We start from the raw sequence: 27,564 nt of genomic DNA on the forward strand, positions 1-27,564 counted from the left end.
TCATAGGCTAGCAGCCTCCTTCTTTGCTGCTCTATGAAATGAATAAGTTCTTTTGTTGATTTAGTGATTTAATTAAGGCTTGATATTGCATTAAGCCTTACACTAGCTATTTGTGAAGAATATACCATCCATTTTGCTACAATCTCTTTTTAACGATCTCACCTTGTTTACTTTTAATATTAGTTGACCCGAGCATCCCGTGGCAACTTTTCAAAACCCTTCACTTTGGATGACCTTTATAAGACCCTTTCAAGGGGATGTCCCCAGTGGCAATTGCAAAGTAATAAAGCAGTTCTATGAGCAGAGTTCTCTTGTAAAGGTTAGTACAAAAAATAGACTATGTGGACTACAGAAATTGCCTCTGGACCAGATCTTTTATCAGGCCTGTACTAGACAAGATGCCATATGCAGATATTTAACCCCTGTGTATTCCTGAGGCCAAGGACTCATGCAAGATGTAATTGGGGTGTGGCGGGGAAGGTCAGGAAGTTATTTGTAGCACTGCGTAGCTTGCATACAAGAATATATATTATCTCCTGAAGTCCAATGAGATGAGGAGAACTAGAATGCTACAGTAGTAGACCTGTGATATTTGAAAGGAGAAATGGTTCTTCCAGTGATGGTTTCAGGAGAATCAAGTACCACAGTTAAGCAGACCAGTGGTATATCAGTAGGACAATCGAGGATTGAAAGTGCTTCATCTAGAGTGTTGTTTAGGAAATGATCTCAAAGGGCAAAAAAGTATATGCAACAGAATTGGAGAAAGGCATCCTTAATCAGGACTTCATGCTGACGATGCTAGCAGAAGAGAAGATGCACAGAAGTTGGGGCATGAGACATGAATTTGAATGTCTTTACTAGAGAGATCCCATAGCATATAGGGGAATGGTAAGACTTGTTTTCTACTTGTTAGTTGTTGTAATCCCTTATAAAATGTGAGTTACAGCCAATGACTATATTGCGAAAGCAGAATACTTTCAATCCAGAACCACATGTTTTGAATACCCAAGTGCTTCCTAAACCACTTTACGAAATGCCTTTGCAACAGCATGAGTCTTATGACACTGCAGGCCATGATAATGAACATTTCTCAAAAAAGCACTTGAATGTGTAAGAAGAGTGACTACCCTCCTTAGAATATAAAAAGATAAACACTCTGCTGTCAGGGTAGATTTTACATCCAGGGGAAAAACGTAATCTTCTAAGGAGGTAGTTTTAAGACTGCAGACCTTCTATACATCAGAAAACCTAATAATTTATTTATCTGATATCGGATACCTCCAACTTTTCTTTTATGATTGAGTCCCAGCAGCTGATGAAGTTTGAAGGTCACAAGGAGATGAGAAGCCAAGAACGAGGCATATTGAAACATAATTTGTATTCCTTTTCTATAGACTATTAAGTAGGCTACCAAAAATCCTAGGGAAATTGCTGCCTAAAGGAGAAGCTCATCAAGAACCAATGCGCACTTAAGAAAGTGAAGAAGTTTATTTTATTTGTTTATTTGAAAAGTTTTATATAGCGCGAACAACACCGGTCAGGGTCTCAGAGTGCTGTACATCAAAGCAATAGGTTAAGCTGGTAAAGGAGAAAATAATAGACATATAAGTGGTTACACCAGATGAACATTGCATAGTAGTTAAGGAAGGTCAATGCTGTAACCAAGCAATTAAAGTCAGTTTGTATGGTTACAGGTCTATTGTCACAGGTAGCTATTCAGGAGCAATCCTTTGACTTCGTTTTTAAATGCGGAGGTCGAGAGGTTTATTCTGATTTCAGGAGTGAGAGCGTTCCATATTCTCGTAGCAAGACCGGGGAAGGCGCGGTTGTAGCTTCTCTTCTTTTTCAACTTTTGTGGCTTTAACAGTAAATTGTTTGATATTCTTAGGGTGTGATTCCACCAGATAGTTGATTTGCCAAGTAAGTGGGAGTGTTCTGATGCAGCGCTTGGTGCTTCAAGCAAGCTATCTTGTACCTGATCCTTTCATCGAGAGAAAGCCAGTTGAGTTGAATTAGATCTGGTATGATGTGATCACGCTTTCTTGCTCTCGTGATGAGTCTGGCAGCAGAGTTCAGAGTGGCTCTTAAAGAGGCACGTTTAGCTTTGGGTAGCCCGGCTAGGGTCACAATTCCGTAGTCTATTCGGGAGATAACTAGGTATTGGACTGGTAGTGACATGTCGGCAGGAACGGTTTCATTTTCCTTAATGTGTAGAGTTGGTGATTGGCTCCTCTTGTTGTCGCACTGATGTGGTCTTGCATATTAAGGACTCTGTCCAAAGTTATGCCTAATGTTCTAGTAGAGTTCAATCAATCAAACAATCAATCATGGCATTTGTAGAGCGCACTACATACCCGCGAGGGTCTCAAGGCGCTATGGTGGGGGTGGGGGGGGAGCATGCTACTGTTCGAAGAGCCAGGTCTTGAGAAGTTGTCAGAAGGTCTTCGGTCTGCCATAGGTGGATGGGGAGGGTGTTCAATGTCTTGGCGTCGAGGTGGGAGAATGATCTGCCGCTGGCAGTTACTCTTCGGATGAGGAGGACGGTGGCGAGGGCGAGGTCTGCGGAGCGGAGCTGGCGGGTAGGGGTGTAGAGGCTGAGTCTGCTGTTACGGGAAATTGGTCCGGTGTTGTGGAGTGCCTTGTGTGCGTGGGTGAGGAGTTTGAAAGTTATCCTCTTGTTGACAGGGAGCCAGTGTCGGTCTCTCAGGTGGGGTGTGATGTGACAGCGGTGAGGGATGTCGAGGATCAGGCGTGCGGAGGCGTTCTGGATGCGTTGAAGCCGTTTTAGGAGTTTGGCCGGGGCTCCTGCGTAGAGTGCGTTTCCGTAGTCCAGTCTACTGCTGACAAGGGCCTGGGTGACCATCCTTCTTGTTTCGGTGGGGATCCACTTGAAGATCCTGCGAAGCATGCAGAGGGTGTTGAAGCAGGAGGAGGAGACGGCGTTGACCTGCTTTGTCATGTAGAGGGTAGAGTCGAGGATGACCCCTAGGTTGCGTGCGTAGTCGGTGGGAGTTGGGGGTGTTCCTAGTGCTGTCGGCCACCAGGAGTTGTCCCAGGCCGAGGTGGTGGGTCCGAGGATGAGGACCTCCGTCTTGTCCGAGTTCAGCTTCAGTCGTCTGATTCTCATCCAGTCGGCGACGGCCTTCATTCCTTTGTGGAGGTTGGTTTTGGCGGTGTGGGGGTCCTTGGTGAGGGAGAGGATCAGCTGAGTGTCGTCGGCGTAGGAGATGATGTTGAGGTCGTGCGATGTGGGCGAGTGGTGCCATGTAGACGTTGAACAACGTTGGGCTGAGGGATGAGCCTTGGGGTACGCCGCAGATGATCTCGGTGGCTTCGGAGCGGAAGGGGGGGAGGCGGACACTCTGTGTTCTCCCAACATATGGGGTGCAATTGAGTGCTGTTAGTTGTTTGAGCCAATCCTGAATGGTGGCAGGATTCTTTTAGGGGGCAATCTGGAGGAATTTTGTCTTGAGTGTATTTAGCAAAAGGTGGTTGTGAGATAACCACTGAGTTTTTAGAAGAGCACAGTTAAGAGTATTGATGTCGTCTAGTCAAGAAATGTTCATGTACAATTGAGTATCATCGGCGTAAATGTGATAGTGTATGTTTGTGCGTTTCAAAATTTCGGTGAGAGGTTGCATGTACAAGTTTAAAAGTGTGTGTGGAAGTGCGGATTATTGTGGAACTTCAATTGAGACCGGCTTACTGTTGGAAAGGTCGTGGTTGACTTTGGTTCTTTGTGTTCTATTTTGAACGAACTAAGCAAACCAATTTAAAACTAGTCCCGATAACCCCATCCTTTTTTCAAGAAGATCAATCAAGTGTCAAACGCAGAGAAAAGATCGAGCAGTATAAGTCAGCAAGGTTCGTTCTGGCCAAGTAGTCTTAGGGCATTGTCCACAATTTGTGTTCGAGCAGTTTCAGTACTGTGTCCAGATTTGAAGCAAGATTGTTATTGGTCGAGCTGAAACTAATTTGAGCAAAAACTTACCACAGAGATGAGCTGTCCTACATTAGAATAGATAATGTGCCCATGGTTTGACCAGTGCCAGGTCAAGCTTGAGCATAATTACCGTAAGTGCAGGTGGTGTTTCTCAGTCAATATCAAGGCAATCACATTCTACAGAAGGGAGAAGGGTGAGGTCTAGCCAGCTACCTAATTGGCAATTGTATGAAGGATTATCAGTATTGCAGACCTTTCACACCACAGCAAGGCTACTTCACAGCTTTCCTGCTACGTCCAAATGATCCTTGGACTTTGTGAGGGATTTGTCCATGAAGGGAGAAGGGTGAGGTCTAGCCAGCTACCTAATTGGCAATTGTATGAAGGATTATCAGTATTGCAGACCTTTCACACCACAGCAAGGCTACTTCACAGCTTTCCTGCTACGTCCAAATGATCCTTGGACTTTGTGAGGGATTTGTCAATATCTTTATGGGGTCCTTTTACTGATCCGAGAGGAAATCAATCATGTTGAGGTTGATAGGGAGGGATTAGCAGGCCTTATTGGCAATCATCAAGCTAGAGTACTCAGAACTTATTTTTTTCAACATTTTTGTATTTTATTTTTCCTTTGTGTAATACTTTGATTTTCTACTTTTCGCCTCTCCTTGTTTTGTTACTCTACTTTTAATTATTTGTTTTACTGCATATCAAGCCACAGACCGGTCTAGAAGTATCAGAGGGCAGGGGTCTCCATTTCCATGATGTGTAAAGCACTACCAGTTATTTGAAGCAGGGCTTTTTCTGTGCTGAAACTTGGTCTATATCGTGATTGTAAGTTGTCAAGAGACAATTATCTCCAGTGGTATGTTTTAGTTGTAGTTCGAAACAGCCTTCTACTAGATAAGAAGCACAGCCCATTATTGGGTTTTAAATTAAGCTCCTTGGGATCTGTTAAGGATGTATATTTAGGAAGGGAGTAACTTGTTCAAGTTTGTCTGTTGTGTTGAATGTGTTGACAAGTTTCGTCCACCAGGGGGCTGTGTAGCTGCTGAGGTTCCTTGTCAGGAAGGCAGGGATAAGCTTGGAAATATGACAGAAGAATTTCAACTTGGAAAGGGTTTTGATGAACTCACCTTGGCAGATAGTCTTGATATGTGTTGAATTTTTAGGAATTTTTCTACCAATAGAGATGGGGGTTAATCTAAAGGCATATTTAGAGAAAGTTTAATGATAATGATTTTACTGCCAAAGAGCAGGGCAATTCCTTACCTTTGATAATGGGATCAGTGGCAGTGAGAAAAAAGAAGGCTTGTCGCTGGTTTAATGGCATCAAAGATTTTTTGGGGCATTTTGGCACAGACAACAATGACCAAGTAGGCCTTCACATAATACAGTTAGATTTGTCTGCCCAAAGATTTGATGGGTTTTGGTGTCCCATTCTCCCTCAGTGGCCCTTATGGATTTTCTTTCAGCATTGAGATCTTCAGAGTTCCGGGCAGAAAACCTCTTAGTCGTATGTAATTTTTCTTTGCCAGGGCTAAGTCATTAATGATTTCTGACTTGGTATCATTTGTAGTGAGTGGTGAGAAAGCTAACTTCAAGAGTATCAGAGGAGAGAGTTGGGCTGTTGTCCACACAGTCCAATAAATGATTGAGATTGGTTTGTTTGACGTCGCAGATTTGGGTGTTTGGATGTAGGTTAGCCAATTATGTCGTTTTTTTCTATTGAAAGTGCCCAACCATCCGAAATAGATGGGATGACCAGCAGGGAGAGAACCCTTTTTGGACGTTAGTAGTATGACTCATACAAAGTTGAATTAGATAATTTCTGAGAAGGATGCCATCGCATTGGGAGGTTGTTAAGTTCAATTCAGTATAGTTTGAGATCACCCAGGAAGAGGTTATTGAAGAAGAGCTGTTATTGGGGTGTCATATGCACATGCATTGTTCAGCAAAGGTGAGGTTGCTTCCAGGAGGGTGCTAAAATACGTTAAGTGTCCTGGGAGTGCCATTGTAGGAGTGGCATCAAGGGACTTGACTTTCAGCTCGAGGCACTGGAACGTGGCAAAAGAAACAGTTTAAATGCAATAATCATATTCTTATTCGAAATTCTGAGTAATCTGGGTGAAGCCAAGCAAATATTCATTCCAGACACAAAATGTTAGACATTTTGTGTGAAACTAAATAATGCCCGCTTGAAGGTGCATTCAAGAAGTTCCATCAAGCCTGAACAAGCTTTGATCCCAAGCTGGTGAGCCTGTGTATTAAAGCACGTTTTTGGTCTGCACTTCTAATTTATACATATTATGTTCTGTTGCTTTGTATAGCGCACTAATCCCCCGAGAGGGCAAAGTGTGTAGTCCCAAGGTGCTTATGTGAAGAGTCAGGTCTTCAACTTCTTGCAGAACTCAAGTGAGGAGGAGGCTGTAATGTGTTGAGGGAGGTCGTTCCATGTCTTGGGTGAGATGTAGGAGAATGACTGATCTCCAGTTTTGCTTTTGAGGATGCAGGGTGTGTGTGCGAGTGAGAGTGATCCAGAGCGTAGGTGTCTGGTGGGTTGATGAACGTTATTGAGACTGTTCAGGTATTTTGGTCATGTATTGTGTAGGGCTTTGCATGTGTACAGGAGAAGTTTGAAATTAAGACATGTTTTCTAGATTTTCTTTTTGTTTTTCATTAGTATGCATTTGCAGTTACCATTATTAATATCCATTATCTAACCCAGGATAAAGATGTGCCCTCTGCCTTCTCATTTGTTTTGTGAGCCTGTAGCCATGCTGTTGAAATAGGCAGCAATTGAATCGCTACCTTCCATCATTTTGCCTTCCAATAAGGTTGTGAAAGTTAACTGCACTGGCAGGTAACCCAACTTTGAATAGAAAGTGCTTGAGTGAAGTGTTCTGCTAGTGAGTCTATGTCAAGTCTGGTGTCAGTTACTTGAATCACCTTTAGCTCCTACTGCTCATTTATTGCTAAAAATGTATCAGCTCAGCTTCTGCATTATGAATGTGATCTGTCAACACTTTGAGATATCTTCTTTTGTTATTACGAATGTGAGGCTATACAGTGTCGTGTTTTTTGCCAATTATAGTTAAGGTACAATGGTGTCTTCATTCCATCAAAGTCTCAAACTGGTAGTAGAGAAATCAATTGTAAGTCTTTATTCGCCAGAATTATACAATAGAGTACCTGAAGAATGCAAATGACCCCTCCAGGGACGGAAAAGAAACGCCGCACAAACGACAGTGTTTGACTGTTATTATTCTGCACTGCTTTATAAGATAAGTAATTACATTTCCCCTTTGTTATTCCAAAATGGGTCCAGAATTATTTGCAGGATGGGCTAGATTTGTGAAGCACATTTTTTGTGTCTTCCACATTGCTCCCTAGGTTTTTTATGCATGTACTCTGATTTCTAGTCTCTTATCTGCCTAAGGATTTGAGTCAGTTCTATTTTCTGTGTTTACCACCTGTCTTCTTATCTTCTCTTACTCTGTAAGGTGCTTCAGTTCCACGAAAGCATGTATACCTAATCTCTGTTAGTCATTGTAAGTAGTTTAAGTGGACTTTAGGTATTTGTGTATGCTGTGTCCACACAGGCCTATCATTTGAAGTCCCTCGACACATAATTCCCCTTCAACTAGCAGATGTTTTTCTTTATCCTAAAGTTAATGAATGTGTTCCTACCTTTCATGTGCCCGCTAAGATCGCCCCTTTTTGAGAGAGTATTGCATTTACAAAAAATGTGTATTTCGATATTTCCTGTTGGCTGTAATTGAAACACTGAATCAAAGTTGATCACACAGTTGATTGCTGGGCTACGGTTATGCTAATTTATGAAGAAGTGGTGTTTATTGAGTTGGTCACTTGCACATGCAATGTGACCTCCTTTGGAACTCCATGCCTGTTTTCCTTTGGATGGATTTGGGCTTTATGAAATATGACAAAGGTTTGGAACCCCACCTGCTATGCTGTGGTATACCTGTGGTTAGTAATTGCAGACTCTGATAGCCAGTCTTTTTTTTATGAATCTCATCCTTCTCCTCCCACTCCCCACCCTTACACAACCCCGACCTGTGAGTGGAAATAGGTTTGTCCACAAGCGTGATATATGCTCACATTTAAGTGAATGAGTCTAATGAAGTATGTTAATGAAACCTAACCCCTGATTTCGTTTACTAACAATAAGTATATTGATTCACTATAATTATATTGAAATGTACCTGTTTAAAAAATGTTGTTTATAGTTGGGAAAACATGAGAGACAAAGGTCTCTTTCACCTGTTCAAATGTACTTTCCTGTCCACCTACCCTCTGAACTCTCAGTGATCTTAATTGATCATTTTTCCTTTCAAGAACTTCCTTTGGTGTCCAGCGTTACTATAACTCCTGTCTGGAAGCACCCATCTGTCTCCGCTATCTACACAATTATACATTTTCACCTGACTTCATCCTAAACGTGAAAAGGGATAGTCAAAGCAGTGAAAGGGCATACAATTGTATGCCAGATTTGATATAATCACTTGGTTTATGACCCAGGCCTTGAAAATAACAGTAGCATTACAGAGGCAGTCCACTGAAAGCAGGACTCTGTTCTGGAAAGGGCCAACTCTATTCTTGCTAATGTTTATAATCTCGTTCATGTATCCCTGCTCAGATGTTCCTCTCACTGTGATTCATGGCCTCATTGACCTCTCCTGTTAAGTCGTCACCGCACCTTATTTTCCTATTATTTGGTTTCAAACATATCTGCTATTTATTCATAAAGCACAAACCTTCTTTCTGCTGAGGGCATCATGGCACTTATATCTTAACACTAGAAACTGGAACAGTTACTATGACGGACATAACATTAACAGAACAGCTAGCTTTTAACTATTTTCTACTACGTCATCTAGGACATGACCCAAAGAAACAGTCTGATAACTGTCAGATTATAAGGGAGGGCATTTGTGAATAATTTATATTCCTACCGATTCCTCGAGGAAAAAGGTAGAACAGATGACATTTACGACTTGGTTCATCATAAATATTACTATATCTAGTGATGGAACGCTCTTCAAATCCCTCAACTAAGTTTTCACAGGGGACATCATTTTCAATCCTCATTCTGTTAATGATGATATTGTTGACAACACCACCTAATATTGACACTTATCTGGTCCAAAATGATAAAGCTTTGCTTAAAGATTTCAGCAATATAGGGTCTGAATTCATGGACTTTTAATGTGCATCTGATAGAGTTGCTTAACTCTGAGCAGTATAGAAAGGATTAACAATTGGGAATCTTTTATGCATTAGAGCTATTCACGATATGCATGTATTTGGAGAAATAGATTGTTTCTCTAATTAATACATGTTATTGGAAGTGGAAAATCCAAGTTTAACAGTAAACATTAACTGAACCTGTTGTAAAAAATTGGGATACTCTCGCCATCATTTACTCTTCTCCCTCCCACAAGTTTTATTGTATAAGAAAAATAATTCCCTTGTTAGCAGCCATGTGGAGACTTGTGCTTAGTTCGTATTAAGAAGTAAAGCAAACTGTGTCCGGTCCTGTTTCCTCCAATACAGCATCCTTTGCTACAGTAGGAAATCATTTGCTTGGTGGCAAGACACATCGTATGTGACTTGTATCATGTTGGCAGACCTGTTTTAAGCCACATGTAACTATTAATTTTTAGGTCTCACCTGCCAACAGAGCTGTTGCTGCAAGGGGTATTTTTACAATAAAAGGTTTGGAGTTTGCACATTCCTTACCATTCGTTGGCTTTAGTGTCACTTTTATTCCTGCTTCCTAATTGGCCAGGGTGTGCCGGCTGTCACTTCCTTTGATTTCTGTAGTACAGAGGCCAAGAACAGATTGTTACCTGTTTACTAATGTCTGTCCGCTGCTCGCCTGTGATTGATGTACCATTTATTTTTCCCCGTGGTGTTGCTTTTCACCACCCACCCCTTCTCCGTGTCACTTCTTCAACCCCTTCTATGTGTTGCTTCTAATCCATCCAGCTACCTTTTCTTCATGTTGCTTCTTCCCCATCCAGTCACCCACCCCGTCTCCGTGTTGCTTCTTCCCCTCCCACTCACCCGCCCCTTATCCGTGTTGCTTCTTCCCCGCCCACTCACCTCCCCCTTCTCTGTGTTACTTCTCCCCCAACCCCTCACCCTCCCCTTCTCCAAGTTGCTTCTTCCCCGCCCCTTCCTCCTGCTTATTCCCTGCCCGCCTGCTCTTTCCCCGTGTTGCTTCTTCCCCGCCCACCCGTTCCCCGTGTTGCTTCTTCCCCGCCCACCCGCCCCTTCCCCGTGTTGCTTCTTCCCCGCCCACCCGCCCCTTCCCCGCCCACCCGTCCCTTCCCCGTGTTGCTTCTTCACCGCCCCTTCCCCGTGTTGCTTCATCCCCGCCCACCCGCCCCTTCCCCGTGTTGCTTCTTCCCCGCCCACCCGCCCCTTCCCCGTGTTGCTTCTTCCCCGCCCACCCGCCCCTTCCCCGTGTTGCTTCTTCCCCGCCCACCCGCCCCTTCCCCGTGTTGCTTCTTCCCCGCCCACCCGCCCCTTCGACGTGTTGCTTCTTCCCAGCCCACCCGCCCCTTCCCCGCGTTGCTTCTTCCCCGCCCACCCGCCCCTTCCCCGCGTTGCTTCTTCCCCGCCCACCCGCCCCTTCCCCGCGTTGCTTCTTCCCCGCCCACCCGCCCCTTCCCCGCGTTGCTTCTTCCCCGCCCACCCGCCCCTTCCCCGCCCACCCGCCCCTTCCCCGCCCACCCGCCCCTTCCCCGCGTTGCTTCTTCCCCGCCCACCCGCCCCTTCCCCGCGTTGCTTCATCCCCGCCCACCCGCCCCTTCCCCGCGTTGCTTCTTCCCTGCCCACCCGCCCCTTCCCTGCCCCTTCCCCGTGTTGCTTCTTACCCGTCCCTTCCCCGTGTTGCTTCTTCCCCGCCCACCCGCCCCTTCTCTGTGTTGCTTCTTCCCCGCCCACCCGCCCCTTCTCTGTGTTGCTTCTTCCCCGCCCACCCGCCCCTTCTCTGTGTTGCTTCTTACCCGCCCCTTCTCTGTGTTGCTTCTTCCCCGCCCACCCGCCCCTTCTCTGTGTTGCTTCTTCCCTGCCCACCCGCCCCTTCTCCGTGTTGCTTCTTCCCCGCCCACCCGCCCCTTCTCCGTGTTGCTTCTTCCCCGCCCACCCGCCCCTTCTCCGTGTTGCTTCTTCCCCGCCCACCCGCCCCTTCTCCGTGTTGCTTCTTCCCCGCCCACCCGCCCCTTCTCCGTGTTGCTTCTTCCCCGCCCACCCGCCCCTTCTCCGTGTTGCTTCTTCCCCGCCCACCCGCCCCTTCTCCGTGTTGCTTCTTCCCCGCCCACCCGCCCCTTCTCCGTGTTGCTTCTTCCCCGCCCACCCGCCCCTTCTCCGTGTTGCTTCTTCTCTGCCCACCCGCCCCTTCTCCATGTTGCTTCCTCCCCACCCACCCACCCCTTCTCCGTGTTGCTTCTTCCCCGCCCACCCACCCCTTCTCCGTGTTGCTTCTTCCCCGCCCACCCGCCCCTTCTCCGTGTTGCTTCTTCCCCGCCCACCCGCCCCTTCTCCGTGTTGCTTCTTCCCCGCCCACCCGCCCCTTCTCCGTGTTGCTTCTTCCCCGCCCACCCGCCCCTTCTCCGTGTTGCTTCTTCCCCGCCCACCCGCCCCTTCTCCGTGTTGCTTCTTCCCCGCCCACCCGCCCCTTCTCCGTGTTGCTTCTTCCCCGCCCACCCGCCCCTTCTCCGTGTTGCTTCTTCCCCGCCCACCCGCCCCTTCTCCGTGTTGCTTCTTCCCCGCCCACCCGCCCCTTCTCCGTGTTGCTTCTTCCCCGCCCCTTGTCCGTGTTGCTTCTTCCCCGCCCACCCGCCCCTTGTCCGTGTTGCTTCTTCCCCGCCCACCCGCCCCTTGTCCGTGTTGCTTCTTCCCCGTCCCTTCTCCGTGTTGCTTCTTACCCGTCCACCGACACATATTCCGTGTTGCTTCTTCCCCGCCCACCCGCCCCTTCTCCGTGTTGCTTCTTCCCCGCCCACCCGCCCCTTCTCCGTGTTGCTTCTTCCCCGCCCACCCGCCCCTTCTCCGTGTTGCTTCTTCCCCGCCCACCCGCCCCTTCTCCGTGTTGCTTCTTCCCCGCCCACCCGCCCCTTCTCCGTGTTGCTTCTTCCCCGCCCACCCGCCCCTTCTCCGTGTTGCTTCTTCCCCGCCCACCCGCCCCTTCTCCGTGTTGCTTCTTCCCCGCCCCTTCTCCGTGTTGCTTCTTCCCCGCCCACCCGCCCCTTCTCCGTGTTGCTTCTTCCCCGCCCACCCGCCCCTTCTCCGTGTTGCTTCTTCCCCGCCCACCCACCCCTTCTCCGTGTTGCTTCTTCCTCGCCCCTTCTCCGTGTTGTTTCTTCCCCGCCCCTTCTCAGTGTTGCTTCTTCCCCACCCCTTCTCTGTGTTGCTTCTTCCCTCTTAGCCTCCACCCACCCGCCCCTGCTCTGCCTTGCCTCTTGAACCCCACCCGCCCGCGCTCTGCCTTTCCGCTTAACGCCCACCCCTGCTCCGCCTTGCCTCTGCCCAGCCGCCCACCCTTGCCTCTGCTCACCCCTTCGCTGCCTTGCCAGCGCCCACCCCTGCATCGCCTTGCCTCTGAACACCCTCCCACCCCTGCTTCGCCTTTCCTCTGCCCACCCGCACCCCTGCTCTGGGATATTTTAATTATTGTGCTTCTCGTAATTTGTAGCTTTGAGCATATGTGCCTGCTTTTTTGTACTGTTTCGGTTTTTCGCCCACTTCTTGCTCGACCTGTTTTTGTAATGAGTTGCCAAATGCGGTTTCTTTCTGTAATGTGATATGATCCGGAATGGAAGGTTAGTTGCCCATTCCTAAATGTTTTGGTTTTTTTGTTGCTTCCTGTTATGCCTATTTTTTCGTGCATGTAAAAAATATCACTGTTGTTAAATACTCATGCAAACCAGGTGTTTATGCAAGTTATATTTAAATCTACTTAGTGTTTCTTTCCTAACCTTTACTAGGCCCTGTCTTGATCTCATGAACATTGTTGCTGTTATGCAAAGTTCTGGTCAACAATCCTAGAATCTCTTTTTCTGAGTGATTATATTTAAGACCGTGCCTGTCATTTAATTGCATTACGTGCATGACTTTGCTGTTGACAACATTGACCCTTTCAGCTATAACTTTATAAATGATAATTTGTTGTTCATCTCGTTGTAGAGTATCAATCCTGTTTATTATTCCTGTATCAAACTTAAACACTAATTGTCTTACCTATTAAATCCTCTGTAGAAACCCTTGGAAAACATGCCTTTCCTTTCCTTATGAAAGATTAAATAGGTTTTAACTGAGAAACAACGCTAAGCATTTTACGTCTGATTTTATTTTTTGTTTTCATTGAAGGATTCACTTACCACACAGCCGGTTACTGATACAGTTTACAAACCTGATTCCCACCCCAGTCTCTTTGATGTGTGTACAAGTCTTCTGTTTGGCCACAATGAAAAATCGACTTTGATCATTGAATGCACAGTGAACAATGCTAGGACCCCTGAATTGCATAGTTTTGCCAACTGACAGGCAGTGAAGAGCAGATAGGGTAGATGTAATGAGATTGCTTCTCTTGAGAGCGAGCGGCAGACAGGCTTTTCGGAGCCTTTGAATGAGGGAAGAGGGAAGGACAAGGTAAGTGATGTAGTTGTAGCTGAGTATGGTCGATTTGGCATTATGTATACCAATCACTTTGTGCTAGGACATCACTTAAGTGAGAATCCTTTTGAGAATGCAGAGATGATAGCTACAGGTGCTAACAACTGAGCTTATTTAGAGGTACATTCAGCTCACCTTCGAGATAGACACTACGCGTTTTTTACTGAGGAAGTAGGTGTTGGTTATGGGCTAGTGTTTGATGGTCAGCGCTGAGAGTATAGTATTTGCCAAGACAAGTTCAGTTTTATCTTCTCCGAGTATCAGAATGTTGCTGTGCATCAAACAGTAGATTGTCCTCATTCATCCTTGCAAATCATTTGAGGTAAAGTCAGGGTATTTTTCCAGTTTGACCATAATCTAGTGTTCTTCATATATCAGTAGAACACAAGCATCTCAATGATGCAAGGGATAAATATTAATGATGCATAATAGGAGCTCATAGGAGAGCCCTGTGAACCCCTGCAATTGAGATTTAAGGGTTTGGACTGAAATGGGGAATGGTAGACACCTTTGCATCAATCCGGATTGGAAATAGAATCGTTCAGGTAAGAGAAGAGCCCTGAAAATCAGCAGTAGAAAGGAAGGATAGGAGGATGTGTTGGTCAGCGATGTTGAATATTGTAGAGATGAAGCTTCAAACTTCATTCTTATCAGTTAGCATTTGTATATCCTCATGAACTGTGTTGATCACTTACTCACTAGGTTTCTTAAAGCAGCTGTAACCCTGTCTGATTAGTGACAAGCAGATAGTTGACTTGAAAGTTGGATTCAGGCTGTTGCGGCACAATGTGTAGCAGACGTTTTGATGACAAAGGTTTCTTACAGTCTGGCAGCAGTTCCCTGGGATAGAGCCATCAAGAGAGCGTTGTTTCACAAGTGGCTTCAAGGCATCTAGTGTGAATCGTGATTGATGTTCAGTATGTGTTTTATGGGGTGGAACAGAGGGTGTCTAGCTCGTTGAATAGTGGCAGGGTGCAAGGATCAAAGGGGGAAAGAAAGTTGCTACTGATTAGCAGGAGATCGTGGGATCTGATTCCAATTTGGGGTTGAAGTAGTTAAGCGGTGTATTAGAAATGTGGGCATTGTGATGAATCTTCCCAAGGTTGTCAATGAAGAAACTGTGAATTTCTTCACAAAGAGGGTGTAGAAATGTATTTGAATAAATTGGTGTAAAAAGTGTGAAGATTTAAATTGTTTTTCTGTGTTTGCCCAGAATGAAATGGAGAGCCGGTGAGTAACCATAGTATTAGGTAGTGTTTGAGAGGGAAGCCCTTCTTCTAGAAGGCTCTTTCATACATGGAAGAACCATAGGAACTAAGTCAGACATCATTTAGTAAAGATATTTTATTTGAACACTACACTATTCCACCCACCAAAAAATACTGTTATTTATTAATAAATCCCAAAGTTAGAATCCTTGGTGAGGAGACTAAACATTACTCAGAAGACCAAGCCAGTACACGATATTTAGAATTAATCGAATTTGCTCTTTATTTTTTCGCTTATTGCTGATGTTCTCATTACTCTATAACACGTTGAAAGGATGTTTATATACTAAACTGGGACCTCTTTTGCCACGTATCACCTGAAAAGAAGGAGCAATTGATAGTCGATACTTGTAATCAGTAGCATACAGTATTGTGGGGTGGGGGCGTTATTTAGAGTTTGGAGAATGCAGGACAATGCAGCAAAAATTGGTGAATACATGACTATGCACCTTAGATAGGACGGGCAGTCCTCTTTCAGTTCGTGCTAGCTGCCTCGTATCCCCCCAAACTGTAAATAACCCCTTGAATCTGAACTCTGCCCTCTACTTCCAAAAAACAGTAGTTCCTTGCATATTGGTAATCTGGGACCTGTGGAAACCTAGTTCAGTTTTACAAAATTTAAGAGCTGTTGGGTGTGTTTTATTTTCCCCTTCCCATACTGTAGAAATGAAGCAATCTGCCTCTCAACCTGTATGTGCCTGACATCTGAACTTGCAGGATCTGTGTAGAGATCACGGTGTCTGAATGACTTTTAGAATGTAATACTTCAGCACCGCAAGTATTCTTGATTTTAATGTGCGCTCTTCGCCAGATAATACACACTTGCATTTTGCTTGCCTTTTTTTTAATCTTGCCAATAGTTATTTTCCTTCACTTCTGGAACTGAGATAATCTCACCCATCGCTTCTGAGTTTCTACCTAGTGATGTAAAGCATGACTGTATTGTCCCTTGTACAACGTGAGACCGCATTTCCATTCAGTTAACAGAAAAATCTTCACTCAAATGCAGTACCGTGACTTCACCCAGTGCAAACAAACGAACATTTGCTTTATAATGTATGTATTAAAATGTGTCCAGACCATTTAATTTAAGACAACATCCACATATCAGTATTACACAAAAAGTAGAAATGCATAAGCAATATGTAAAATTAAAAAGGCAAAACAATATTGAAATAATGTATGGACCTTGCTATGCAACAAGAGCAAATTACTAAGTTATGGTGTCTATTTGAGCTGCTCATTAACCAGTTTCTGGTTGTGGGTGAAACGAAGTTGCCCTGCGAGCATGCTTGTTCTCTTCATATTGTACTTTGACAATAAAATGGGATATCGTTTTGTGACTGAAAACATCTAATGGACATGACATTTCATCTGCTAACTTGTACAACCTTCCTGTTACATCCCTGGTATTTAACTCTCAATACTTTAGACATTAAAAAACATAGCTCCATCTTCCTCAAGTGTTTTTCCATGCCACAGTCACTCTTCACTATGTGGTAACCAAAAGTAGGCACCCTAAATTATTAGGATCTGCTGCAAAATTATTGCTATATTTTAATTAGAACAGTGATCCCGCCTTTGCAATTGGAAAGGGTTACTAGTCCTTGATTCTCTATTGATGGCCCATTTGTTACAAGAAAATGGAAACTAGTTGAGAAATTTGTATCTCGTTGGCTGTTTAATCGGTTAAGACTTACTTTATTGCACTGTGTTGTTTGAATAACAACGCTATTTCCTTGCCTTCTTCTGAAGTTCAATCCATATGACCAATGGGAGACTACTGATTTCTTTTACATTTTGAAGACTCAAAGTTGAGACCTTTTCTCTGGGTCTGGATGCTGGATCTGATTATTAGGAAATGCTGTTTAACACTGGTGACCCATGCCCTAATGCACAATAGTGGAATAACTAATTTACTCCTTTTTAGGTCTTGCCTGCCATTAAACCCAAACTGTATGTTGCAAAAGACCTATTGTCAGCTTGCAGAGGGCTTAGAGCCCATTGCTTACTCAATGGTTGGCTTTATTTTCACTCTTGTTTGCTCGCTTTTTATTTGTTAGCTTGTGTGAGGTTTCATGTTCTTGTGTTTTCTGTGGAGCATGGCCTCATTGCTTGTGTCTTTCTACCGCTTACGTTTCAAGCATTTATTTTTACTTTTTGGTTTAGCACTCCATGAGAGTGCATGTTAATTCCAGGTATCATCCTCTCCACCACCTCATTGTTGCTCCTACCCGTGTGTTTCTCCCCACCTCCTCCGTGGTGCACTTAAGTGTTTCTCCCACCATGTGTCATTCTCGTTTATGCGCTTCTCCTCCCTCCAGCTCCCCATTGCTCTTTCTTGCCCATTTGCTTATCTTCCTTTCTTCCACACTGCTCTCTTGCCCGTGTCATGTGCTTTTCCCCCTGCTGTTTGTGTTGCTTCTGCCCCTCTACTCTCTATGTTGCTTCCCTCTGCCATCTGTGATGCTTACTACGCCCTCAATGTTGCTTCCCCCAACCCGAGCCCTCAGTGTTGCTCCCCGTGCCCCTCCATCCCCTCATGTTGCTTCCTCCCACCCTGCACACTTGTTGTTATTTCCCCCACCCACTTTTTCTTTTTTTAAAGCAGAGGTTACAAAATCACACCACCGGCCTTGTCACAGGCTTGTTTTTTCTCTCCTCTTGAGCCATGTTGCACAGCATCACTAAAAGAATGGCAAAGCTAATAAGTTACAAAGGTGAGATCTATAGGTTTGCCAATGCTTGTTGCATGGGTGGCTCTACATGGGTGGTGAGTCATGCATTCAATGTTATTTCTGGTAGTCGTAGCGGGTTTGGAACTCGGATACTGCTTGGTCATTGTAAGTATGCAATACCCTCTTTAACTAGCTAGAGCTTTATCTTTGAATATGAGTGCCTTTTGTTTACTGCTATGAATTTATTTATTTATTACTGAGTTTTATATAGCGTGAACTTGACCCGATATCGGGTATCAGACGCTTTACATAGCACCATTTGCGTTATATGAGGATACATTCATTTTTGTTAGGCACGGGGAGATTAAGTGATATGCCCTGAATCACAGGATGTTCAGCATCATTGATGAGACTCGAACCCGGTTCCCCAGATAGCCGTTAGGCCAACTCCACTCCCCAAATTAGGGTCCATAGAATTATTAATAGCACAAAAAAAACAATTCTAGGGCTGAAATTATTTACCAAAGATAAGCTTGTGTAGCGAGGAACAACAGTTTAACTAATGTGCTTCTGCTATTATTATTACATTGGAAGAGGTTTGGGTGTCATTGGCCGTCTTGTGAACTCACTTGTGTACTGTGATCTCGGTTTCCAATAGTGAGTCACATGGACAAAGGTAGCAGACAGAGTGCTATAGTCAATTACTTTAGCTATGTTAAGTCCTCTCTCTGCCCTAGTTTTCCAGTAACTCTAAAGAAAGTGGAAGGTCAGATCACTGTGTAGTTGGCCCCAGGTGCTCGAGAATCCAGTAAAATGATCTTAAACTCCAAGCATCCCAAAATGAAATGGAACCACAGCACAGTGTGTTGAAAGTAATGCTATTACTAAGCATTTAAAACGTACCTCTTCCTTAGGCAGTCCTTAACCATCCCCAAAGGACATATTTTAGATTGTATTTATACTGATACTAAGAACGAACTTTTCCATTATACCATTGAATTGTTATTCAGCCAATGGTGATTGTAGCACGATGGTGAGATCATCCTTATATGTATGTTTTGGACTATTGTTAACCTCGGGGGTACAGGACGGTGAATGTTTTGTCAACATAGTGCCAAGTCAGCTGTGTAATTTCAATGGTAGCTATACTTTATTGGTTTTTGGCCCTCCTACAGCTTTGCACACTTGTGTCCAAGCCTCACTGTGCAGCACAATTAATAAATTCAGTATACATTTACCAATATCAGTGTCTACTCTTTTATAACAGAATTTCAGTTTGCACAATTGAAAACAATTCTCTCATCGTGATTAACACACATAATTACAGTCATAGATTTAACATACCTTTTTTCAATTTGATTTGCGGGGTAAACCGACAGGTCAACAGCCCTTGACCAAACCCGATTGGTCATTGGAATCATGCATTTTTCTGCTACTCATGCCTGTATAGCAAGAAATCGTGGTTAGAGCAGAATGTCTCCTTTCATTCAATGGTATGGGAGCGGATTATGAAATGTACTCTTTATGTAATATTTCCCTTGCATGATTTAGGAATGCATTGAACGAGCCCTTGTCAATATCTGCTTGGATTTCAATTGCAGCCACATAAGTAGCCATGTTTTCCAGTGTGTGTGAATAGTCTTGTCTTTCTACAGTTTGAATGCAAGTTTGTATGATTTAGTGCGAATTCTTAGCCATATTGAGAAGACATAAGGGCATTGAGTAAATTCATTGATGTCATCAATGTCGGTGGTGGCCTGATATCTCATGTCACTTATGATGCCATCTGTGATATCATGTTAGATCATAAGCAGCGCATTGTGGGGATCACAGTTGCATAACTAACAATATCTCGTGAGTGGCAGTGTTTTTTAGCCTTTTGGTTTTTAGGTTTAGCATTGTACTCCTAACTTACAGTTTTTTTTTTTTGTAATAACGCGATGTAAAAAACTGTCAACTTCCAATTAAGGTTCGTTTGAATAAATCTAGATCATCGTAAAATATCAGCTATGGACTATAGGATAAATTTGAAGCACTGGTAATTTTCTCTTTTGCTATTCAGTACTCATTTAACACCGGGAACGGCCCTTCTGCTGTTTGCACGGCTGGGGCTTGAATATAATACGGATGCGAGAAAGCCGAGAACGTTTCTTTACGGTTAGACGTTTGCCAAACCAAACATGTAAAAGTTTGAGCCAGGGCGAAAGTATTGTTTAATCAGTCGTGTTTTTTAAGTACAGATAACAGTAACATATTAATGAGTACACCTGCCGCAATCGGTGCCTGTTAATGTCTTGACCTTGGAAAGCTATACACAAAAAGATGGCATCATAAAACCGTGCAATTCTTATGAATATGTATGTGCTACTTGATAATAATGAATGCGGAACAGTCATGCATGCACTACAGGATAATGTTGTGCCCTTCTTTCTCTACAGGTTGATAAAAATTAAAGAGTGGGTGGACAAGCATGACCCGGGAGCCTTGGTCATTCCTTTTAGTGGGGCCTTGGAGCTCAAGTTGCAAGACATGAGTGATGAGGAGAAACAGAAGTATCTGGAAGAGAAAATGACACAGAGGTTAATTAGCATTCATTTTCGCTACACTTTATTATCAACTATTTCCTTGCTGTAATTTAATTGCTTGCGCTGATAGAATAATAAATGACAGAGTAATTACCATTATAAAGAGAGAATCTTCTCCTTTCTTTACCATGAGACAGAGTGAAAAGATTTATTTTAAATTAAGTTTTTAACTGTCATCTGTCATCTCTGTGCGGTGTTTTAATTATAACATAGGTGTTCGTTATGCACGTTTCTGAGAGGACTGATCACCAAAACTCTTGCGTCTTGTTTTTTTTTAATTAAATGCAGGGCTTGGGGTATGAACGAGGAAGAGAGATTTTCTGTGTTTTTAAGTTTGAAAGTCATAAATTGTTAAAAACGATTTTTTTTTCTCGATACGTTTTTCTTTATTGTTGTGGAAATGCGTTTTATTAATTCTGAAATGATGGCTATATTGAAACTGTAGCTTGAGAATTGTTTTATTTAACAATAAATTGAGCAAACACATTCGGAGAAGTAACGCTGTCTGTGGGAGTAGTTGCTTAACACGGTATTTACACCCCCTGTTTGGTTCATTTGATGACTGTTATTCAGTTTAAAATAACGGGCTCTTCGTTGCCCTTTTGCCTTCCCCTTACAAAACATTGATTATGTGTGTCAGTCAGGTGTTTCAAACAGCACACATGCGTTGACTTGACAGACACGTGCTTTACTCGAGTATACTAACCAGGTCTTTGGTGTTTTCCTGCAGCGTCTTGTCCAAGATCATTAAGACGGGCTTCGCGGCCCTCCAGCTCGAATACTTCTTCACGGCCGGCCCTGACGAGGTGCGCGCCTGGACCGTCCGGGTAAGATTCCCACTTCTTCATCGGCGCCTTCGGTTCCACACTATTGAATCCAGATTGATAGCAGCCACTTTGAAGTTTGTCGCGCGGCGGTTAGCTCGTCATTACAGATGAGCTTTTTGTCCGGGATAACTTTAATTATTTGTGAGCTGCTGAACAGTGAAAGTGGAGCCGCATTGATTGAGGCGGGGGACAATTGATTCTTCCCATTACATGGCCTGCATTTCTCCATCCTGCGGGATCTCCCTGCCCGCCTCCTGCGGGCCGAGATAAGGCCTCGCCCGTATTGTGCTTGCTTAATCTGTGTGACTGGGTTTGTCTGCATTGAAATTGATGCTGCATTTCATTTTGCATTTGCCGACTTCAGTTTCCTTGTAGGGTGGTGCTTTTCCGCCCTTCCCTTGCTAGGATCCCGTGTTAGGCAATAAAGGCAACATTAACATGATGTTCTGGGCTGAGCGCTGCTCCGAATCAGGGTTCGTTTTACAAGCACTTACCCTGTGGTTTCACTCTCACCGGAACACTAGTAAGCAAAGGCAGGGTATTTGAGTACCTGATTTAAATAGGAAACAATGATTATTTAAAGACAGCTGTAGGAGATGATTTTTCAAGCAAATGTCGTCCGCTGCTCTAAAGTGTGAGCACGTGGAATTTACATCCATATGTGTGTGCGTTAGAACCATAGTCAGTGATGAATTTACCCTTACACTACAACAACAGAGGATGTTGTGATTCCTGCTAAAGCTGTAAGTACTGGCAGCCAAGGTTAGTCATATTTGAAGCCTGTTAGCAATAAATAGCTGTTGCTGAATGATACCACCTGGCTGTTATATAAAATAAATCTGAATTCTGTTTTTCACGTTCTCCATCAATTTGGCGTTGCGCAGCTCACTGTGATTAAAAAGAATCCGCAGTAACCTTATCTATATGTAAAAATGAAAACATTCCAAGGATCAACTTCGAATTTGGATCTTTCTAGATCTGTCAAGTCAGGAGGGCTGTTTTTCATAAACCTGTTTACACACCCAACACAACAATATAGTACCTATGTCTCTGGTGTAGTCACAAGAAAGCATAATAGCAAAATGTATAATATAAGTGTGGGCACACGGTACTCGTAAGGCATGTTTCCTGACCAGCTTGCCACGTCTTCCAAGAATGATAGCTTACGCCTTGCTAGCAAGCATGAACGCTGGTTAATCTTAAGAGTGATTGGAAGTAGCAATGTGATCTAATGTGCAAGGATATTTAGTCAGGTAAGCATCAGTGAGTCGCAATATTAACCCAATACATCTTGCATTGAAATAACTGTGCTTTACATTGTCAGGCTCCTAAGCACTTTAACATGCTTTATTAGGCAGCCCTAAGGTCACCATTACTCCTCGCGTGTCTTTCGGCGCTTGTGTGTGCATCCATTGTATGGCGTGGCAATTATAATCCTGGGCATTTTTCTTCTCCAACATAAACTCCAATTCTGTTTCATGAATGATTGTATTTATTAAGGGGCTTGTCATTAGCATAGATTTCCAGTACGGCATGTGCATTCCGAGGTCCCTTTGTGTGGCCTGCTGTCTGGTTGCCACTGTACATTTTCAAATTACTCATTGCATTTACAAGGCTCTTGCTTATGGGTAATTGAAAAGAAGATGGTGGGAACCTGTCCATGACCGTTCTGAAACTCTGTGCAGTATCCTTGCTTGCACAGATTCTTGAAATACATGTGTATTATACTGAAGAAATTAAATGTTGTTTTTGGCACACGCCACAACACGCTTCCTTTAGATTTTTATTAGATGCAATCTAAAATCGTCAAAAAATAAGAGCATGAAATAAAAATGTTTCCCATTTAAATTTCGTGGTAAAGTAAAATTTTTATTCAAATATTTTTCTTCGGTTTTTCTTTGTGATTGGTAGTTGCAAACCTGCGATTTATTTCTGAATTTGTAACCCCACAGCATGACAACTGCGCTGCAGTCCTAGATGTGTGTTAAAAATAATAAGAAAGGGGTGACCTCTGTGAAGTCCATTGCTTCATTTTATCTAAACATTAATTCTGATAACATAGATATTGTGACTTTCCGATTTGAAGATTTTGAAGGTGGCTAATTAGCACGGAACAACAATTGAGGGGTGGTCTGAAATCCGCCTTAGGACAGCAATCCATCTCGAACACAATTAATTTCCTTCTGTTTATCCCTCTACAGAAAGGGACAAGGGCTCCTCAAGCTGCAGGGAAGATACACACTGATTTCGAAAAGGGCTTCATAATGGCAGAGGTCATGAAATATGACGATTTTAAGGAAGAGGGATCTGAAAATGCCTGCAAGGTGAGTCCTCCTATGTCACATTGTCCCACGGTGCTTTCATCGGAGAGCAGTTGATTGCAACAGGGACGCTGGCAGTCATTTCGTATTGTAGATTAATACAGAGACTGCAGCTATCCTGTCAGTGTGTTTTTTACTCGTTGGGAAATGATTAACATAGGCACTTTGTGTCACTAAAGTGTGACAGCTAACCAAAGACTGTCAGCTCTAGCGTTAGTGCCGTAGTTGTATGCTTAATAATGTTTTTCAATCCCCACTTCTCTTCCCTACTACCTCCGCCCTTACTCTCCTATCCCAACAACAGAATATGGCATGGTTCATTTCACTGTAGCCTAAGGAACACACAAACCTATTCTTAATAATTGTTTTTTTGTCTAAGGTTGCATGTACAATTATTGTATATGCCTTGATCTATTAGAAATATGTCCACACTTTCCAAAGTCCTTTGTTCTAAATTAAAAAAAAGAACCTACCATTAAAAAGAACTCCACCAGTAACATATTGAGTTTGTAGACACTTCTCCAGCATATGGTAGCTAGATAAACCCGGTTTTTTGCAAGGCTAAAAGCGTTATTAAGAGGGGTGTAGAGTTGATCAGTGAGAATCGTGTTGTCCTTGGTCAACAATTCAGAGGTACACTGGAGAGCACGGACTGTGTATGTATGCTTTGCATAGCGGGCCCTTGCTAACAAATGCATCATCGGGTATTCTCTGGTAAGGCTAAGCGAATTGCTTTGGTCTCTCTTTTTGCCTCTTTCCCTGCTCCTCAAACCTCATTTCCACCTTTCTTCTATTCTTCCCCTCATTCCTCTCCCCGTGTTATTTCTCTTTTTTCCACTCCCTCCCCCATCTCCCAGCTCTATAACTCCCTCCCTCGCCACTTACCTCTTCTGGTGGCCTAGTACCAGTATAGTTAAGGATACATGCTCTTTCCACAGGTAATTGAATGTCTTGTTTGGTCTATAACTATGGCAGTTAAAAACATCTACATTCTAATCACTTTTCTAATTGGACAAGTGAATTGCAGGGAATGTTGGTCAAGGATTTCAAAAGATTACAACATTGTTTTTTGAGGGATGGCATGATGAACACATTAGTTTTAACACAGACCCTCCGTCAGAAATAAAGAGTAAAATAGTTATTCAAAGTTCACCAAATTTGACACGTACATAGAACCCAATGAAAGACCCAAGTATTATTCAATATGTTATAAAGTGACACGTCCAATTTCAAGACAAAACAAACTCAAAGTACTGAACAACTGAATTCTTTAATTGTCTGTATTTGTGGGGTATAGGTAGATTTTCCTCTAATTTGAGCATACACAAAATCACCAGTGTTATTTTCTGGCAGTGTATGTTAGACAGGCGCAGTGTTTCCGAATTAAAAGCAAACATGTATCCTGTACGTTTTAGAAAATTACACATGCAGCAAATCTTAAAAATGGCCATTTTTGAATATGAAATTAGACTTAACTCTCTGTACACTTTTGCTTCAATTGAATCTGAATCTTAAATCAGCTGCACATTCAGAATACAACCACAATGTTCCACACTGACGCTCGGTATGATGACAATAGGCATCCTAATAAAAATGATAACATCCCAACGACTTTTAAGCGCATGGAAGTAACAGCCATGCAGCAATAGGATGTTTGTGCGTGTGCACTCCTAACTAGATTCATCACACTCCAAATGAACACAGAATATGCTGTTTCAATTACAACAATGTAACATTTATGCGGCATTTAATAAGGCATACATTTTCACCCCTCATGACTAATAGATATATTTCTATCCGGTTACACTGAATGAATGTCCACATAACATCTGGACATATGCGCATGTGAAGTGCTAACAATATAACACACACACACACATATCCCTTTGGCATCCCAAGATCCAGGCAACACAGCGTCCATTACTTGCACATCCCCCTACTGATATACTGAATACTTACTTACTCATGCAAAAATTGGATGCTTCGATATACACCATCCTCATCAAATCTTGCACACACAGATTTAATGCACATCCCCCAAATAACTGTATGGTACTAAACCATCACAAATGTGCATGACACACTCAGAGTTCAACTCGCAGTAAACTCATCATCATTGACTGAATACGCAGCAATGCCCACTACTGCCCTGTGGGCACAACTGCAGGCAAGAAACAACACAAACACTTGTACACTTTTATTACTTGCAACGCTTGCCAAGCAACTGTGAAATTTGTATACTTGAACATGCACACCTTTCAGCATGTGCAGCCGTCGCGCAGTTAAATGCATGCCACACATTTCTCTGCTGACAATTACACTGAGGCCTCAAGGTTGCATACACCTTAAGACACACCAGTACCCAATTTTCACAGTAGTTCTTATGCACCAGTCTTACAAGCCCACATTCGTAACACCGATACATATCCGTTACAAAACCAATAGGTTGTCTCTCAGGTGTTATTGGGAATCTTATCCGATCTGTTTTATAGAGCACAGGTATATCGATTGAAAAGAAAAAAAAAAGTTTTGTAAAAGTTACATATGAAAAGTGGAGTATACAATGTAGGGAAAGTCAAACTTTAAGGTGTAGAATCAACTTGCATTAAACTTTTCTTTGTGATATAAAGGAACAAGCAGTTGCAATGCAAAAGGTCTCGCATGTACGTGAGTTTGAGCTATTGGCATTGTAAATTACAATGCATTTTATTTATGTTTTTTACAATGCAATAGGTCTCACATTTACGTGAGTTTGAGCTATTGGTATTGTAAATTACAATGCCTTTTATGTTTTTGTTTTTAAAACATAAATAAAAGGCATTGTCATTTACAATGCCAATAGCTTAAGCTCTCGCAAATGTGAGATGTATTGCATTCCGAATGCTTGTTTGTAAAAGTGCCCTATGCCGCGCTTTCACTTTAATGGCCTCTTTCTTTAGACGACCCACATCTAAAGAAAGATGTGCGTCCACCATTAAATCTAAAGCACGGTATGGGGCGCTTTTGCAAAAAAAAAAAAGCATTTGTTTAAGTTGTCAAACCAATGTTTTTTTTTTGTAAAAGCGCCCCATGCCGCACTTTCACTTTAATGTCGGCCACGCCCCTTACTTTAAGATACGGCTTGCCTATAGAAAGGTGCATCCGCCATTAAAATAAAAGTGCGGTATGGGGTGCTTTTCAAAATAAAAAGCATTTGTTAAGCAGCATAGCAGGTACAGAAGTGCCGCACTATGCAGGGAGCATTTTTGAAAGATAAAGTGCAGCGTCCATGATCGGACGCAGCGCTGTCATGAAAAGAGGGTGGGTTAGGGAGAGCCTGTTGAGCCCATAAAGCAGCTGGATTAAAGGCAAACAAAAAATTGTGCTCACAGACTGTAGCTAAAACAGACTGTGTTAATAGCACAAGTAAACAGCCCAGTCCTCATGGGAGGTTACAAATGCAGACAAATTGTTACTAAGGCGGTACTAACAAGCCTATTAACGAATAAGAAGCAACCATTTAGACAGGACAGTAGCAGGACCCAATTGAAAAGATAGGCAGAGCTTCAGTCCATAACTGAATACAGCATGCCTCGCAGAGCAGCGCATGCGCTGGCCAGACTCGACTTAAAAATGAGTTCTCTTTGGAAAACTGAATTCACTTTCAGATAAATACATCTATTCCCTTGAGAATATATATCACCAACGATCACCTAATAATAAACCGAGCACATACTAAAACCTATAGAACAGTGATTAAATAGAATAACAAACCGCTTTTGCAGAGTTAAAAAAAAGTTTGTAATTGTCCCACATTTTACACTTTGTTTTTGAAAGTTTGAATTATCACTTAGATCTGTTTTTATGTGTGTGTACCTTGACATTTTAAAATATAGTATACTGTTGCTATAATAAAATTGTGTGCATGTGCTTCAACAAAAGTATATTTGCTAAAGTAAATGTACTGTTGATCAAAAAATGCACGTTCGCTCCAACGAATGTACATCGGAAGAAGCAAATGTATTTTATCTCAGACTGCGACGTTCACAGTGGTCAAACAATTACGTACTATGTCATTTTATTTTGCCTCTTAGTAAATAAATTAAACTACTTTTCAATTGGGATTGAAGGTTACATTTAAGTACTAAATAAAACCAATAAAAATATTGCCTGGATGAACAAAAATGTATCTGTTAATGTGTTTGTATAAGAGTAATTAAAAAAATAACCTTGCTGCATCCTTTGCAAGTATTGGTTT

General features: G+C 43.0%; 1 protein-coding gene across 2 annotated transcripts in view; it reads left to right on the plus strand.

The window, feature by feature from the left end:
* Positions 1–27,564, plus strand: part of OLA1 (Obg like ATPase 1) — a 606,204-nt gene that overhangs the window by 519,063 nt on the left and 59,577 nt on the right. For both annotated transcript variants that reach the window (XM_085645270.1, XM_085645268.1), the window contains exons 8-10: positions 20,033–20,173; positions 20,910–21,006; positions 23,208–23,330. In XM_085645270.1, the coding sequence (XP_085501396.1) occupies positions 20,033–20,173; positions 20,910–21,006; positions 23,208–23,330 (361 nt within the window). The remainder of the gene's footprint in view (positions 1–20,032; positions 20,174–20,909; positions 21,007–23,207; positions 23,331–27,564) is intronic.

Source organism: Triturus cristatus, chromosome 3_1 (assembly GCF_964204655.1).
Source record: "Triturus cristatus chromosome 3_1, aTriCri1.1, whole genome shotgun sequence".
In the NCBI taxonomy this organism is placed as follows: Eukaryota; Metazoa; Chordata; class Amphibia; order Caudata; family Salamandridae; genus Triturus; species Triturus cristatus.